The sequence below is a fragment of the Pagrus major genome, chromosome 1, assembly GCF_040436345.1.
Source record: "Pagrus major chromosome 1, Pma_NU_1.0".
Classification (NCBI taxonomy): Eukaryota; Metazoa; Chordata; class Actinopteri; order Spariformes; family Sparidae; genus Pagrus; species Pagrus major.
The window spans coordinates 32,284,783-32,300,828 of record NC_133215.1 but is presented as its reverse complement, the minus strand read 5'-3'; the positions used below and the strand labels follow the sequence as shown (position 1 = coordinate 32,300,828).

General features: G+C 40.1%; 1 protein-coding gene across 2 annotated transcripts; it reads left to right on the top strand.

Moving 5' to 3' along the window:
• The first annotated feature begins 2,069 nt into the window (after positions 1-2,069).
• LOC141003561 (phosphatidylinositol 5-phosphate 4-kinase type-2 beta) lies at positions 2,070-15,403 on the top strand. 2 transcript variants are annotated; one of them, XM_073474943.1, is made up of 10 exons: positions 2,070-2,679; positions 6,285-6,382; positions 8,128-8,224; positions 8,328-8,480; positions 8,754-8,900; positions 9,438-9,476; positions 9,968-10,081; positions 11,261-11,522; positions 13,055-13,158; positions 14,231-15,403. In XM_073474943.1, the coding sequence occupies exons 1-10, from the start codon at positions 2,533-2,535 to the stop codon at positions 14,309-14,311; spliced, it is 1,242 nt and encodes a 413-aa protein (XP_073331044.1). In that variant the 5' UTR covers positions 2,070-2,532; the 3' UTR covers positions 14,312-15,403. The 2 variants fall into 2 exon arrangements, with proteins under 2 accessions (XP_073331044.1, XP_073331038.1); XM_073474937.1 differs by having other exon boundaries at positions 2,299-2,679; positions 11,261-11,528; positions 14,231-14,410.
• Positions 15,404-16,046: the final 643 nt, after the last annotated feature.

Sequence of the window (16,046 nt, the reverse complement as noted above, 5' to 3'; positions counted from 1 at the left end):
GAATTGCTGCAAAGAAGCCACTACTGAGGAAGAACAACAAGAAGAGAAGTGTTTGGGCCAGAAACACAAGGATTGGATATTAGACCAGTGGAAATCTGTACTTTGGTCTGATGAGTCCAAATTTGAGATTTTTGGTTCCATCCACTGTGTCTTTGTGGGACGCAGAAAAGGTGAGCGGATGGTTTCTACATGTGTGGTTCCCACAGTGAAGCATGGAGGAGGAGGTGTGATGCTTTGCTGATGACACTGTTGGTGATTTATTCAAAATTCAAGGCACAGTTAACCAGCATGGCTACCACAGCATTCTGCAGCGACATGCCATTCCTTCTGGTTTGCACTTAGTGGGACCATCATTTGTTTTTCAACAGGACAATGACCCCAAACACACCTCCAGGCTTTGTAATGGCTATCTGACCCAGAAGGAGAGTGATGGAGTGCTGCGTCTGATGACCTGGCATCCACAATCACCCAACCTAAACCCAACTGAGATGGTTTGGGATGAGTTGGACCGCAGAGTGAAGGCAAAGCAACCAACAAGTGCTCAGCACCTCTGGGAACTCCTTCAAGACTGTTGGAAAACCATTCCAGGTGACTACCTCATGAGTCTGACTGAGAGAATGGCAGAAGTGTGCAAAGCTGTCATCAAAGCAAAAGGTGGCTACTCTGAAGAATATAAAATATAAATCATATTCACTCTTTTGTTTACTGCATAATTCCATATGTGTTCCTTCATAGTTTGGATGTCTTCAGTATTGATCTACAATGTAGAAAATAATAAAAATGTTATTAGTGTAGTAAATTAATGAAGAGTCAGCAGTTCCCTGAGGTACCAGACAGAGATCATGCAAAATGTCCCTCCAAACCACCTGAGAACACTGGGAGCAACTTGTAAAAACTAATATTGTTACTGCTAAACGAACTGACTTTCACAGTTGTGATTGATGTAAACATACTGTATATGATGAAGGATTTCTCTGAAGACACCAGAAATGTGACTGACTGGACTTTTGACAAGGCAAATAGAGTGCCAGCAGCGTAATAGTGATTATGGTAGTATAGTAGAATAACAGTTTTCTAACTAGAAAATGTGGGAAAAATAATTTCATTAAAAGGAATTTTATCCCATTGATCCTGAACGTGAAGTCTCCTGGCAACAACAACTAAAAACTGTTATGACAAACTTATTACAGCTGAGTGTCTTGTTTAGTTTGACATTTATTAAGATTTTTAAGGGGTACTCTAGTAATTTAATTAGTTGTTCCCAAAAAGCCTGGGGGACTCACTGGAGACAGAGCAGCAGAGGGTGCAATATGCTATCCTTGGGTCCAGCTCCAAAAAACTGGATCCTACTCTTCCCATAATGTGACTCATTAGCAACTGTTCGTTCGATTTACCCTATATAGATTTTCTTTCATATTATATTCATAGTTCATATTTTTTGAAACTGCAACTTTAATTCCAGTGTCTTAACTCATTTTGATCTCTTATCAAACAAAGTGGTGGTAAAAGCATCAGTGCATAGCTTTGTATGCACTCACACCTCACCTGTCAACCTGTAGTCATTTCCATAGTTGAATCTCGGGTGACACAGAATCTGTCAGGTCACCTATTTTGATGGAAAAGTGGTTTACAGCCAGGACCATCTAATTTTTTTATATTTGGGCTTTATCGCATTTCCTGGTGTTTTTTTTTTTTTTTTTGAGCTGACCAGCAAAATAGTAGTAAATAACATTTCCTATCCCTGGTGGTGTGTACAAGGCTTTCATAAAGCATTAAACATGAATAACAACATGGAGGTTTCATGTTGGTAACTGTCTTAGAGAAAATACAGTTAAGTTAAATGAAACATACAATATGAAAAATCCAGGTGATTTAAAACATTTAACAAAGGGGGGGGGGGGGGAACTTGGTGTCTGTATTTCATTCATCAGTCCTGACTACAGTCCATCTACCCTCCTTGTCCTGTGGGTAATCTGGTCCAAAGTGTGGGAACCCCTGTAGTTCTGCCGGTGGCCTGCTGGAGGCGCTGTTGACTGTGTAGTGTAACCGTGTAACACAGACGCCATCTTGAGGAGACCCCGAATGCAGCGCTTGTTGGTGGTGATGACAACAATCTCAGGCGCATCATGATGGGATTACTCACTAACAAGTAAAATAGCTTCACGTCAGTGTTGGGTTGCAGGGGTTAAAGGGAAACCAGAGGAGCTGCCCGGCGACTGCTTACTGCTCCAGGTTTTTATTTTTTTCTGCAAAGAGAGAGGCTGCGCTGTAGCCTGATGGCCGGCTAGCTGCTCTCTGGACTCCACCGCGGCCTGCTCGGGAGGAGGAAGGGTGGTGACGGCGCAAAATGCTCTACCGCTGACTCCCAACAAGACATTTATCCTTCCCAGAGACTCACTCCGAGTTGGACGACGAGCACGATGCACTTATAGATTTTTAAACGCTCTTAACTTTCCGATTTTCTTGTTGTGTGTAGAGGCTCTGAGCGACAGCGAGTGCCGCCTTGCGTTCCCTGAATTCCCAGCCTGAGACATGTCATCCAACTGCACCAGCGCAGCAGCGCCTGTAAGCGCTAGCAAAACCAAGACGAAAAAGAAGCATTTTATAGGACAGAAAGTGAAATTATTCCGCGCAAGTGAGCCCATTCTCAGCGTTTTAATGTGGGGAGTTAACCATACGGTAAGTACATCTTAAATGTCTTGTTGTCGCTCGTGAGTACTTTGTTTATGCTGCTGTTTTGATTTAGCTAGCCTGCTAGCTTGTTAGCCAGCTGCCCTCATCTGTCAAGCCACCTTTGATGCTTACAGTCGGCTGTGAAATTAGACTATTTGATGGATATTCGCCAAGAATTAGTGTCAGTTTGCGTGGACGGAAATCTGCAGGCTGACTGTGTGCTGACCTGGTCGTTTTCATTCAGTTTGTAGCGAACTGCTGCTCCTTGGTAAGCTAGCCGCTGTGCCTGAAGCGTGCGTTTTGCAGTAAAGTGTCTCTGGTAAACTCTCTGCAGCCGGAGGAGTTATTGTCACAAAATGGGCATGTCCGCGGCAGGTTGTGCTTTTTTTACTCAAAGCACAGCGTTAACAGTCTGTCGTCATAAATCATGGGTGGTGAAATGTTTGGGAGCCAAGTCGTGATCTGCGGCTGTAGTGCAGGCATGGAGTGGGAGGGGTGTGACAGGCAGCAGGTTACACAGATTATCAGCCCCGCAGCTGCAGACAGGAGCCTGTCTATTGTTTAAATGAACCTGCGTTTAGAGTGTATTTGCTGCCACAATGCTCGGTGCCTGCATCCCGTTGCAGCAGTTTATTCCATCACATCATTTCCCCTATAAATAGAGCAGAAAAATATATCACATTCACTTTTGGCCGAGGCTGCTGCCTCCGGCGTTGAAAGGCACAGTGAATGGCAGATTCGACACAGTGATGGATGGATGGAGTGGATTTGCACCAGCAGTTTGGTCTTGCCTAATGTGCTATATACACCTACTAACTGTGTTGCTAGACACCCACTTCTGCACAGTTCTGATTGGTGCTTGAAAAGCTGGCTCTCATGTGAAACAGAAAAACTTTTTGATTCGCTTTGAATGAAAGTGCACCTGTTCTCTGCAGTGTGGGTTCAGTGCCACATTCAGATGTATCCTTCATGTTCGGTTCCCTCATCAGCTAAAGTACACTTCTATCCGATCAGCACTGTTGTGATCAAATGACAAACTTACTCTTCTAGCAGGCATTAATGAAGTCAGTAATTGTTAGTAACTCATGCTGTAAAAACTGCTGACAATGACAACAGCCACGGCATATGTGACAATTTCACAGTGAAAATGCATGTATGCGTCTGTATCAGACACTCTGATTCCTTACTAAACATGAAAAACACAAACACTAGCAAGCCTGTTCATAGAAATGACACAACGGACAAAATGCACACAGCCAAGGAATTAAGGAGGCAGCTAATGATATGGTTATCACTGCAGCATCTCCAGTATTCAGTGGGTGAACTTTGGTAGTGGGTGTGTGGGTGCAGTACACACACAGGCCTGGTGATTTGAGGTGTGGGTGGGAAGCCAATTCAAGGCATCAAACAGACTTCTCATCAAAGTTCCCTTCCTACAGTCTTAGGTTGTATGCATTTTTAATGTCACCCTAGCTGTGATGCTGCTGGAGGACTTCACTTCCACATGGTGTCAGTCAGTGTTTAGATGATGTTCTACACCACCTGTTTGATGCTGTTAATCCCACCAATTTTTTAAAGTCATGTCAGCACAAAAGTGCCCAGGTGGAATCTGTTTCTCCAGTGCATCAAGTTAAGAAAGTTTGAACTTTACTGCACTGCTCTGTCAGTGGGCCCATTCAGCTAGTCCAACCCATACTTGATTTTTGGGGCAGGTCCCAATACCAATATTTATAGTTGAATTTATAATTATCCAACAATTATAAAATACCCAAGCATCTTCTTCTGCATTATTCTATGTAAAAAAAAAAAGTTTTCATATCAGCGCATATCAAACAACATTTATATTGGTTCCAATATATCCGTGATGGGGCCCAGACACAACAAACCCACATCAAAGAACTAGCAGTGATGAAGTCTTACTGTAGCCTCACAACACTTGTGTCTCAGCCAAAAAGCTGCACTTTGAACTCACTCCAAAGACTACAGCCAACTAGCTTGTACATGCTGCATTTGCGTGAGAGAAAACAACACTCAATACCATACCACCAAGTGGTGGGAGTCTGTGTTTGTCATTAAAAAAAGGAAACTGGAAGACTGGGTACTGCAGATATACAAACTGTTGTTATGATAAAGCAGCGTTTTTTGACACCAGTCTCGCTAATATAATAACTTCTAGTTAATGATTTGATTAATGATTTAAAAAAACTGGCAGAGATGCAGAGACGAAAAATAAGGAGAACCAGAGTTTAATGAGTGAAATCATTGATATTACAGAGACAGGCTCAAGGTTATTCACTTTCTTTTTCCATTTCTCTTCTTGTGTGCTGATTTGCTTGGCTTAACAGCCAATCAGAGTGATTTATCTTAACCGATGGGCTCTGCCATCAATTCAACACTCAATTTGCCAAAAAGCCACCGACTGCACTAGTTCCAATGGTGCGGGGCATGCCACAACATCTAGGGATGCTCACTGATGGCTCTGACATTCACCATCAGTCATCTGGCTGATGTTGTGTCAGGGCCCATAAGCCAATATCTGCTGATGATATCAGCTGACAGATTTATCGATCGGGCTCTAAATTTGGCATCATTTTACAAGTGTCAAGTTTGTAAAGGACACAGTGTGTCATATAGAAACTTTCTATTAGAAATACTAACTGCCTTCATGTGTTCATACCTCCTATAGTCCTACCACACTTTGTAGTAAATGTAATTATTTAACTGCACTAAAGTACGTTCATGAAGTTAAGAGACCCTAAGAGGCACTAGGAAGCTACTTTACCTGACTTTCCTTTTTGTAAACTTTATTCAAAAGTTACACTCCAAATGTACAAACAACAACAACAACAATTGTGTTTTAATAGATGTGTGTTCTCTTTGGCTATAAATAAGATTGTTGTGTTGTTATTTATATTATAAATGTGCAGGTAAAATCGTGGGAGCAAATGATAATTAAAGTGTGTGTATTGTTCCAAGTAGCTGTTGCATTGCTTTAACAGCAGCATACTCTCATTGCATTTGAGTGAATACATCATCAGGATGACCCTTTCCCCCCAGTTTCACTTGTATGGCTGTTTACTCAATCTACAAGGAGGTTTGTTTGAAGTCCATGAGTGTGAGCTTTTGCTCTGGATGTGTTTCAGCAGATAAGATCAGAGTCAGGGGGCTTAGCAGCAGCAACAGCAGCAGCAAGAAAAGCTGTCGGTCTGTTCTTTGGTCTTGGCGTTAATGATTAGTGCTGGTAAACACATGCAGAGATTTGACACAATGTTTTGGAGATTTTTTTTTGAGACTGAGGTGTGCTACAGGTATTCACAGCTCTGTTCTATTGATTAGAATCAGAGACATATTTTTTTCAATCATAATTTGATGGTTGAAACACATCTTGATTTGCTTTACTGGAACTGCACACCGAAGAGTACTTTGCGTAGGAGTCTGTTTTAGCATAATTTCAAACTGCCCTCGGTGAAACTGCAAAAGTCAATAATGCTGCTTTGGTTTCTGATATTCCTGAGTAGTTATAAAGTCTGTTAGTGTGTATATCATCCATTTCCTCTTGACTTTTGGCTTTTGTCTGATCTGCCACTTTCTATCTCACTTCTCTCCTCCAGGTTAACGAGTTAAGTAATGTGCCTGTACCAGTAATGCTGATGCCAGATGACTTTAAAGCCTACAGTAAGATCAAAGTGGACAACCACCTATTTAACAAGTAGGTACATCACAGCTTATGCACTGTCAGCAGCGCAGTCTGTTAAACGCACAATCTGTAATCCATGTGTAATCAAAAGAGTCAACCCACCTCCACCTGCTGCCTCTCCAAAATGACTAACTGACTCTCCATCTACGCTCAAACGCTCATCAATAGTATATGAATATATCTGTAATAAGTGTGCCTTTGCAAAATGCTTTGCACTCATCACATCTCATCACATTACAAAAGCAGTCTTTCTCTGAATAGCCTAATGTATTCTGTATTCAGAATGAATGTCAGCATCCATAATAAGATATTACTGCAGGGTCAGGTAGCATTTGTACACAGATTGATGTCAAAGCTCAGCTGAGTACTGAACTGACCCGCTTTGCAATACAAATCGTCCTCATGGCAAAGTAACAGTGCAGGGCTGAAGCAGGGTGCTGTTTTATTGAAGCCTTTAAGGCTACTCATGTGATCATCTACAACGAACAGACAAATGTACAACTTCAGTCCTGTGGACCCGAGTGGACAAAATAATGTGCACACTAAATAAACAGCACTTAGACTCTGAAGTAACTCTCAAGTGCACTGTATCTGTGTGTTGTCATGATTTAGAAGAATGCTCTCTTTGACATATAATCTTGTAGTTTCTTTAAGTGATGCATCTGCAGAATAAGTAAAAGGTGGTTTTGCCTTTTTATTGCTCAAGTGGCCAAAATGTTGCTTTGAGAACTTGCATTTCAAAGTGGTAATTGCCACGGTCGTCACTACAAAACATGACAAGAGCTGAATTGTGGAATGCAGAGAAATTTAATTTGCATTGACAATGATTATTTCTGTGTAAAAGTACCCAGTATAACCATGCTGAATGATTTTAGATGTAAATCAAACGTCATAGCATTTGATATTTGAGCTCTTTTTCATATTTTTTAAGTTTTGTAAGTTGTTGGTATTGATGATACACCTCTTACATTTCTTTACTAGAACAAAATAGATTCCATATGGTCACTGCCAATAGAAATACAGGATGTCCCTAATTAAAAAGTCAAGTTAAAATATCTATTTACCATTGAGATGTATACACATCTGGCTTTAGTAGTGAATGGAAATTATGTTAATGTCTTCACTAAAATGTTATAAAACCTGTTTCATTTGCAGTGATAAATTTAAATGAGGTATTGTTAAGGTTTGCTTTGTTTTTTGCTGCACTTCAAATTGTTCTCATCCAGAAAACCTGCAGCATTTAAAGTTATGTTTTTGTGTTGTATTGTTTGTGCAGGATAGGGCTGCAGCTAACAATTATTTTCATTATTGATTAACCTGCTGTTTATTTTCACCAGTAAATATTCATCATTTAGTCTATAATGTCTAAAAATTGTGGAAAATTCTCATCACAATTTCCTGGAGGCCAAAGTAAGGTTGCTTGCATCTTTCGTCCAGCCAACAGTCCAAAACCCATTTACTATCATAGATAAAGAAGAAGCAGCAAGTTCTTACATTTAAGAAGCTGAAACCAGCGAATGTTTGACGTTGTTGCAGAAAAAATTACTGAAAAGATTAATTGATCAATAGTTGTCAGTTAATTTTATTTATAGTCTAATCGTTGGCAGCTGCAGTGCAGGATCCACGCAATAGCAGAAAAAAATCCAACAATCAGCAAACAAACTTCAGTGTCAGTCAGTCTTCTTCCTCACTTTCACTAATGAGCCTCTGAGCTCCTGTTTGTTGTGCTGATGTTGACTGTTCCTGTTTCTTGCCAGAGAAAACCTGCCTAGTCGCTTTAAGTTTAAAGAGTACTGTCCCATGGTGTTCAGAAACCTGAGGGAGAGGTTCTGCATCGATGACCAGGACTACCAGGTGAGTTACTTCTGCTTACAAGATACAAGCTTTGATGGATTAAATTAAAGTTGTTTTGAGGCGAAAGAGGAACCTGAATGTCTTGTTTTTTCTCTTTTGGCAGAACTCTCTGACGAGGAGCGCCCCACTCAACAGCGACACCCAGGGTCGCTTCGGCAACCGCTTTCTGTCCAGCTATGACCACCGCTTTGTAATCAAAACTGTGTCCAGTGAGGACATCGCTGAGATGCACAACATCCTAAAGAAATATCACCAGGTAGAGGCCCCTCGTACCACCACACACAACGCTGCTCATACAGACAGACGGAATCAAAAACCTAAGTGTTTAAATGTACTTTGATATCTGTAATGTGGCCAAACATTAAATCTAAAGTAATGTATGCCTGTAAATGATGCAGCACGGTGGTAATGATATAACTGTGGAGCAGTGCTGTGTCCAGTTTTAATCAGTTTTCATACTGTATATTTAATTCCTCACTCCCACACTTCCCTTTAACACACTGTGCTCTCCTCCCCTGATTGTCTCCAGTTTATAGTTGAGTGTCATGGCAACACGCTGCTCCCACAGTTCCTGGGCATGTACAGGCTAACAGTGGACGGGGTGGAGACGTACATGGTGGTGACCCGGAATGTATTCAGCCATCGCCTAACTGTACACCGCAAATATGACCTGAAGGTATGATACGTTGGTGTACTACAACACCAACATGTAGCGATTCTCCCAGTACTTTTTTTCTTTCAACCTCTGCCTACTTGCATGTGTCTAAAGGAAAAAAAAAACACTTCATAGATGACACAGCTAGCTTACCATAGCTTGCAGCTACACTTCCAAACACTTAAACTGTTTGCACTAAGACGCTCAGCTGAGTTAACCCATGGTAACTCCGACAGTGTTGGAGATGTTGGGCTAAAATTTTATGGAGATGACAAATCTTGCTCATCAACAAAAAATTTGAGTATGTGCTTAATATTACGGTACACAGTTTCCTTACCAATAGATGTGAATACAGTGCACTAAAAAAAACAAAACCTTGATAGCTTCAGCCTTTTCTCCTGCCGAGTATTCTCTGAAGAAAACAACAGTAGCTTTCCAATATTGACAGTTTAAAAGGACACTGTCTAAGAGAGTGAGTAATATGCTGACAATGCCTCTGATGTATCTTGAGCTGCTTTCAATTCATTCTATTTTTACTCTTCTTTTCCTGGTTTTTAGGGTTCTACGGTCTCAAGGGAAGCCAGCGACAAGGAAAAGGTGCGTCTTATTTCTGTGCAGTGACGGCTGCTGCTGTGATGGGATAAAAATAAAGGCCCTCAGCTCACCCCCAGAGGCAAACTTGTCAAATGACAGCTAAATTAAGTAGTTCTAAGTAAGCAGATGTATTCTAGTAGTACCTCATGCTGGCCTCATGCTATTGGTGTGTACTCTGTTGTACTTGTTTTGTGTGTAAGCATGCGCTGTACTGACAAATACCAGTGTAAAATTATTCACTCTGAGGTGTTGGAATATGATTTTCTCTCATTGATGGACCATTGATTTCGAAAATTAACTATGTATTTGTCATAATATGACATGTACGACTATGTGAATTGTAACACTTATCACGCTGCAGTTATGGCCCTGTGACCTTCTATCATCCTCATAATCAAACAACACTTTGAATAAACTATGTTAGTATGATGTTAAACACAGAAAACCAACATATCTGCTATTTTTTAACGCCACCATACTGTCCCCCTCTTCAGGCTAAAGAACTCCCCACTTTTAAAGACAACGACTTCCTGAATGAAGGCCATAAACTACAGATAGGAGATGACAACAAGAAGTACTTTTTGGAGAAGCTAAAACGGGATGTAGAGGTAAGACGCATCTCCAGTTTTTCATCTAGTTTGCTGTAGAATTGATGAGCTTCAGAGTATTCATAGTTTGGCTGTGTGCTGTGATTTAAACTGCAGGGATCTTCTGACTGTCCTTCATTGTACAGACAAAATATGTGATTGGGCTTTTCGCATAGTAAAATAATCTAAAGTGAGAATAATCTCATAATGAGTTTTACATGTTAAAGTTAACTGTTTTATGAATAGCTTTTACTCAACTTAGATTTGAAGAAACTGTAATCTCTTATTTTTTATCGCTTGGGTGTCAAACCTCAATACTCTTTTTGGTACCAGAGAAAGAACTGAAATGTGTCAGTATTATCGAGTGCTGGAAAATGTCAAATACCAAAAGCTTGGATTGGTTTTCTTCACTTGTTATTTGTAACATCATTTCAATTACTGTATAATCTTATACTAAATATATCAATTTTAAGCTATCTTATTTGGGCAAAGCAAAGTATAAAAAAAATGTCTTAAACTTTAAAAATGTTACATTGTTTTAGCACCACAATGATAGTTACTATTATCTCGATGTCAGGTATTGTAAGGTTACAAGTGCTGAAACATTTTGTTCAAATGACAGTGTGGTTCTTTGTCTCAGTGAAACTGAATAGAAGTTATACTCCAACCAGGGCTTTCACAATATCAAAATTTCACAGATGAACTGGTAAAAAGAAAAAAAAAAGATCCACTAAGGCTAATATTTGCCATCAATACAATGTCACAATATTATCATATGTAAGTTATTATCATAACAATATTTTATTTAAGTAAATAGATCCCTACAAGCCCCCCCAAAAAACAGTCTATGACAGGTCATTAGCGGATGAACCTACAAAGAAAATAGAAAAGTCAGTGTCTATTATGAATATGTTTAGAGTCAGAACTAGGTAATAAATAGACAGAATAGCCATCTAGACTACAAAAACATCATGTTTTGCAATCATTTATAGTGTTCTGCTTTTTTCTAATATGATACCCATCAGAGTTCAGTGATCATGTAAAATGTTACTTTGATGGACCTTTTCTCACGATTTAAATGCCAAACAACATGTATTCAGACTGCTGTGATGTTAATGTCGGTCGTATCATACCTGAGACACACAACTGTGGACATGTGACAATGAGGCATTGCACTGTCTTGTTTTCTGTGTGTGTCAGTTCTTAGCCACCCTAAAGATCATGGACTACAGTCTCCTGGTGGGCATCCATGATGTGGAGCGGGCGGAACAGGAGGAGATGGACGTGGAGGGCATGGGAGAGGAGGAGGAGTACGAGAACGATGGGATGGGCGGAGGTGTACTCACCGGCTCCTTTGGCACGCCACCCGACAGCCCTGGAAACCCTCTCAACTGTGGAGGATTCTTCGGCCCTGGGGAGTTTGACCCCTCTGTGGACGTTTACGCAATCAAGAGCCACGACAGTGAGGGTCGGCTTTGATGTAGCTGTAGCTTTAAATTAAGCATTGGCAGCTAATTAGATGACCACTTATCTGGTCGAGGAAGAAGAAAAATAAGAAGCATAAGAAATAAGATGCATAGTCTTGATTTTTAAATGTGTTTAATTTTACATTTGCCTTCAGTTAACTATCTTTACCAGCCAAGTTAAGAGCGATCACAACTGAGGAGTGAAACGGTCAAGGCTGCAGTCGTCATACATAGGCCTGTCACGATAATCAATAAATCAATTAATCGTACGATAAATTAAAATGAGCTTGATAATTTTGCCGGCCTCGATAATTTCCATTTGCATGCTTGTTTGTTTTCCTCGTGTCAGTCACTAGCCCCATTCACACTGCCGTTTGCATGCGGGGATCCTGCGCCAATTCTCGGCATCCGCCTTTGTGTGAAAGTTTCAGATGTGGCGAGGGGTGAAATTTCGCTGCACCTCTGGAGGTATCAGAGGCGCAGTATTGGCGAACTGAGCCGGCGCGGAGCGAGGGTGTGTCGATCTGATGGTGTTGGTGTCTGATAACTCTACAGATCCTTCACTCAACAAAATAAAAATAAATGTCCCACAAAGCAACGTTACAGGACCAAACAACAGGAACGTAGTAACTGGTCATGTCTTTGGCAACTTATGTGAGGAAAAAAATACCGCAGTTATTCGTGGAGAAGTGTCTGTCTGACCGACTCTTCATCACATTTCTGGCCGAAAAACAGCGTCTGTCCCCGGCAAAAAACTTTAACTCACCAAGTGTCTGTCGCGCGACGGTCAGTTACTGTTGTCATGGTGACGGTCAGCCCTCCCGACAAGACTCAGTGAACTTAGTGAACCCCGCGAGTGAAATAGTCAGACAGTGTCCAGTTTACTGATGGCGATTATGTAATTATGTAAATTATAGAAAAACGTAACTTTGTCACTTTCCAGGATGTTTGGTGGGTCAGGATCTCAATCACAACACATTATAACTGCATCCATATGATTATAAACAGTCAGCGGGTACATGTTTAGATTAACAGGTAAACACCGACTCAACACCTTGAAAAAAAACACATACATCATCATGACGTGTACCGTCACGCCTCCGCATTACTACAGACAATGGTGCTAACATTGTTGCTGCAATAAGGAATCTTGGCTGGCCATGGCTCAATTGCTTTGGCCACCACCTCCATCTTTATTTATTTTGGATATTTAAAATGTCTTCTTCACATTCCAATGTTAAATATTCTTTAGAAATAAAGGTTTATTGATCTTTGAAAGGGTGTACTTGCGTTATTTTGCCATTATCATTATATTAGTTGAAAAATGGTCTCAAAGCGACAATATTATCGTTTATCGCAATAATTTCTAGGACAATTTATCGTCCAGCAAAATTTGTTATCGTGACAGGCCTAGTCATACAACAGTAGTAGAAATATGTGTCCCACAGAGAAAGAAATAAAGCTGAGGCAGCTTTTATCATTCATCTTCAGGTGAAAGTAAAGCCTTGTGATGTGTTTCTTATGCCAGGTGCTGTGAAGAAGGAGGTATACTTCATGGCTATCATCGACATCCTCACGCACTATGACGCTAAGAAAAAAGCTGCACATGCTGCCAAAACTGTGAAACACGGGGTGAGTGACATGACTACATCATAACCCATCAGTCTGTGGCTGCGTGCAGAAGATTAGAAAGCCCCAAAATTGGCAATATTAAATAGATAGGATGATATGAAACAAATAAACGTATGAATACATAGTGGAAATGATGAAATTATTTCATAAATTATTCCAAATTAATTTAGTAATATAAAATGTAATACAAAATTCCCTGTTTCATACGTAGTTTATTTCACGAAGTCACTTTTGATGACGGTACAAGTTTTCACTAGTGTCTGCCCCCTTACCTTTTAGCCAATCACATATGCACTCCAAGGGGAGGAGTCAGCTAGCTAGATCCAGTTAGTTACAAGAACCACACCAACTTATTGATTATTGTATTGTACATGTTTGTTTATTTACAGCAGCAGACTCAAGTTTGTTGATTCAGAATAACATTAGTGTGTTATAACTATGTCACCAGATGCTAACTGGATTTAGCTAGCTGAAATGTGTTTGTGGAGCTTGTTGATAGAGACTAGGAGCATGTGATTGGCTGAATGGTAAGACAAAAATACCATTTAATAAGAGTGTTATTTATTTCATACTGTATTCTTTATGTATTTATTATGGAACACTTTGAGGTGCCACAGCAGATAGATACCACAGAATAGTCATTTTTTAAATACAATTCCTAAAACAGTACAATAGTCACTAGTTGATAGTCAGAAAATTAATCATTGCAAGTTTTGATTAGTGATTAATCATCATTAATCAAGAGCCAAATGCTTAACATTAGTTCCAGCCGATGAAACAAGTGAAGATTTGCTGATTTTCTCAGTTTTATAACAATGTGAATTGAATTGATTTTTGACTGCTGGTTTGACAAAACAAGAAAAGGGCACTGATGGGATTTTTATCACCAAGTAATCATGAATGAAAACAGACCCAAATGTGACACAAAAAATGGAAATTCTATGCTGTGCTTCAGATCCCAGAGCTCCTGGAAGGGGATTTTACTGCATGTAAAAATATTGAACTTCAAAAGTGATGTTGCATGTGTTTTTCTTCATCTGTCTCATTTTCTGCCTCTTTTTTTGTATCTCAGGCGGGGGCCGAGATCTCGACGGTGAACCCGGAGCAGTACTCCAAACGCTTCTACGAGTTCATGTCCAACATCTTATCATAGACTCATCTCCCAGTCCAGCCAGTCACTTTCTGTCATAGATCTGTCGAACGCCACACACTTATTTCTCTTCTCCCCCACCTCAGTGTAGGTCAATCTCCCCCCTGCCTCTCTACCCCCTTAAAAAACCTACCAGTATCCTCCTACAGCCGGGGACCAGTCCGGCAGGAAGGATACACCAAGCCTGTTACACTTTCCCGCACAAACACACACACAACCATCGCCGCCACCGCCGCCTCCTTGGCTCCATCATCCAATGCAAGGAAAACTCGTGAAACCCCTCACTGAATTCGGAACAACATCCCGATAATCTCCCTGTTCTTTTTTTAAAATTTTCTGCCTCCCAGTCCTCCTCAGCCACCTTGTTACTACTCACGCCAGCACGGAAACTGTCTCACTAATGCCTTGAACAAGTGTGTCAGCTTCAGCAGTTAACAGTCTGTTAGTACAGTCTCTTAAATTTCTGTTCATGTCGTTGTTGTTCTTATAATTTCTATTAGACACACACACACACACACATACACAGATGTAAACAACTCACACAGATGCTGAATGGTCAGATTGCATGACAAACTCTTTGACAGTCACCATCCGGCTTCTCTCTCAGTAACAACAGAAAAATAAAAAGTACTGCTGACAAATTGGAATGACAGGGAACAAACACATTACTATATAATGGTGTATTAAGTAAATGAATGCAATATCAAAAATGCATGGCTGATGTGTACATGAGACTCCACCAGTAAGTTGAAACATCAAACCACTGAACTTCGCATCTGAGTGTTACGACTAAAACGACAAAAAAGAGAAAAAAAAACTTGGTGTTTGAATGTTACGTTGCCATATTGTTTTTGAATATTTTGACATTTTAACCGTGAGCTTGGTGGAGGTTGGTCTAAGAAAAAAAAAATACACATAAAAAGGGGAATTCTGCAGCAAATACTTGTTTATTACCATAAGGATCATTTTTATATCTTGTTTACATTAATGTAGCAATTTTGTGTTTGTATACAGTATTGTTTTGTTACCAACAGACATTAGAAAAAAAGTTACTTGAAAATGATTCATTGCATATTAAAGGGAGTTTTATCTTGTTTTTGTTGTTTGGCTTTACTTATTTCTACAGTAACAGCCCCTCAAATGCTCACAAAATGAAGCACAAGGCTAATATACTGGGCTGCTAATGACTAATTCCTTGAGAGGACTGTTTTTCTTTTTTATGTACTTTTTTTAGATCTGAAAAACAAAAGCATGAGCACACAGACAATATAATATTTAATAAACTCCTGTCATAGGCTACTGAGACCTGTGTCAACTGACAGACTACTACATCTGTCATCTGGTTAAGTTTAATATGGAGTTTATCCAACCATAGTTTGGCAAGATCTGATTAAAAGAAGGACCCTTTGTCTCAACTTGGTGGTGTGGTTGGATGGTAGACGATAAACTGAGTGCGTGCTACAAGAAGGCTACAAGGTGGACCTTCAGTCGGGCTTTTTAATAAACATCTCATTAAAGGAACTTTCATTTGTTGTAGATTTTTTTGACAAAAGGTGACAATGGTGAAACAAAGTAAACTTTGTTGTAGTGCCATTCCAACACACTACAGGGCACTGAGAGACTTCTCAACTCATCCTCACTCTGCCATAAAAAATAGTTTTCATTTTAGGACTTGTACGACCTGAATAAGTAGGAATCTGACCCGGTGACAAGCATTAAGAATAACTATAATACCTGC

Bases quoted from the DNA above. Each gene is read 5' to 3' on its own strand.
- LOC141003561 (XM_073474937.1), top strand. From the start codon at position 2,533: ATGTCATCCAACTGCACCAGCGCAGCAGCGCCTGTAAGCGCTAGCAAA. The intron at 2,680-6,284 runs GTAAGTACATCT...TCTCTCCTCCAG, and splicing joins TGTGGGGAGTTAACCATACG to GTTAACGAGTTAAGTAATGT. The intron at 8,901-9,437 runs GTATGATACGTT...CCTGGTTTTTAG, and splicing joins ACCGCAAATATGACCTGAAG to GGTTCTACGGTCTCAAGGGA.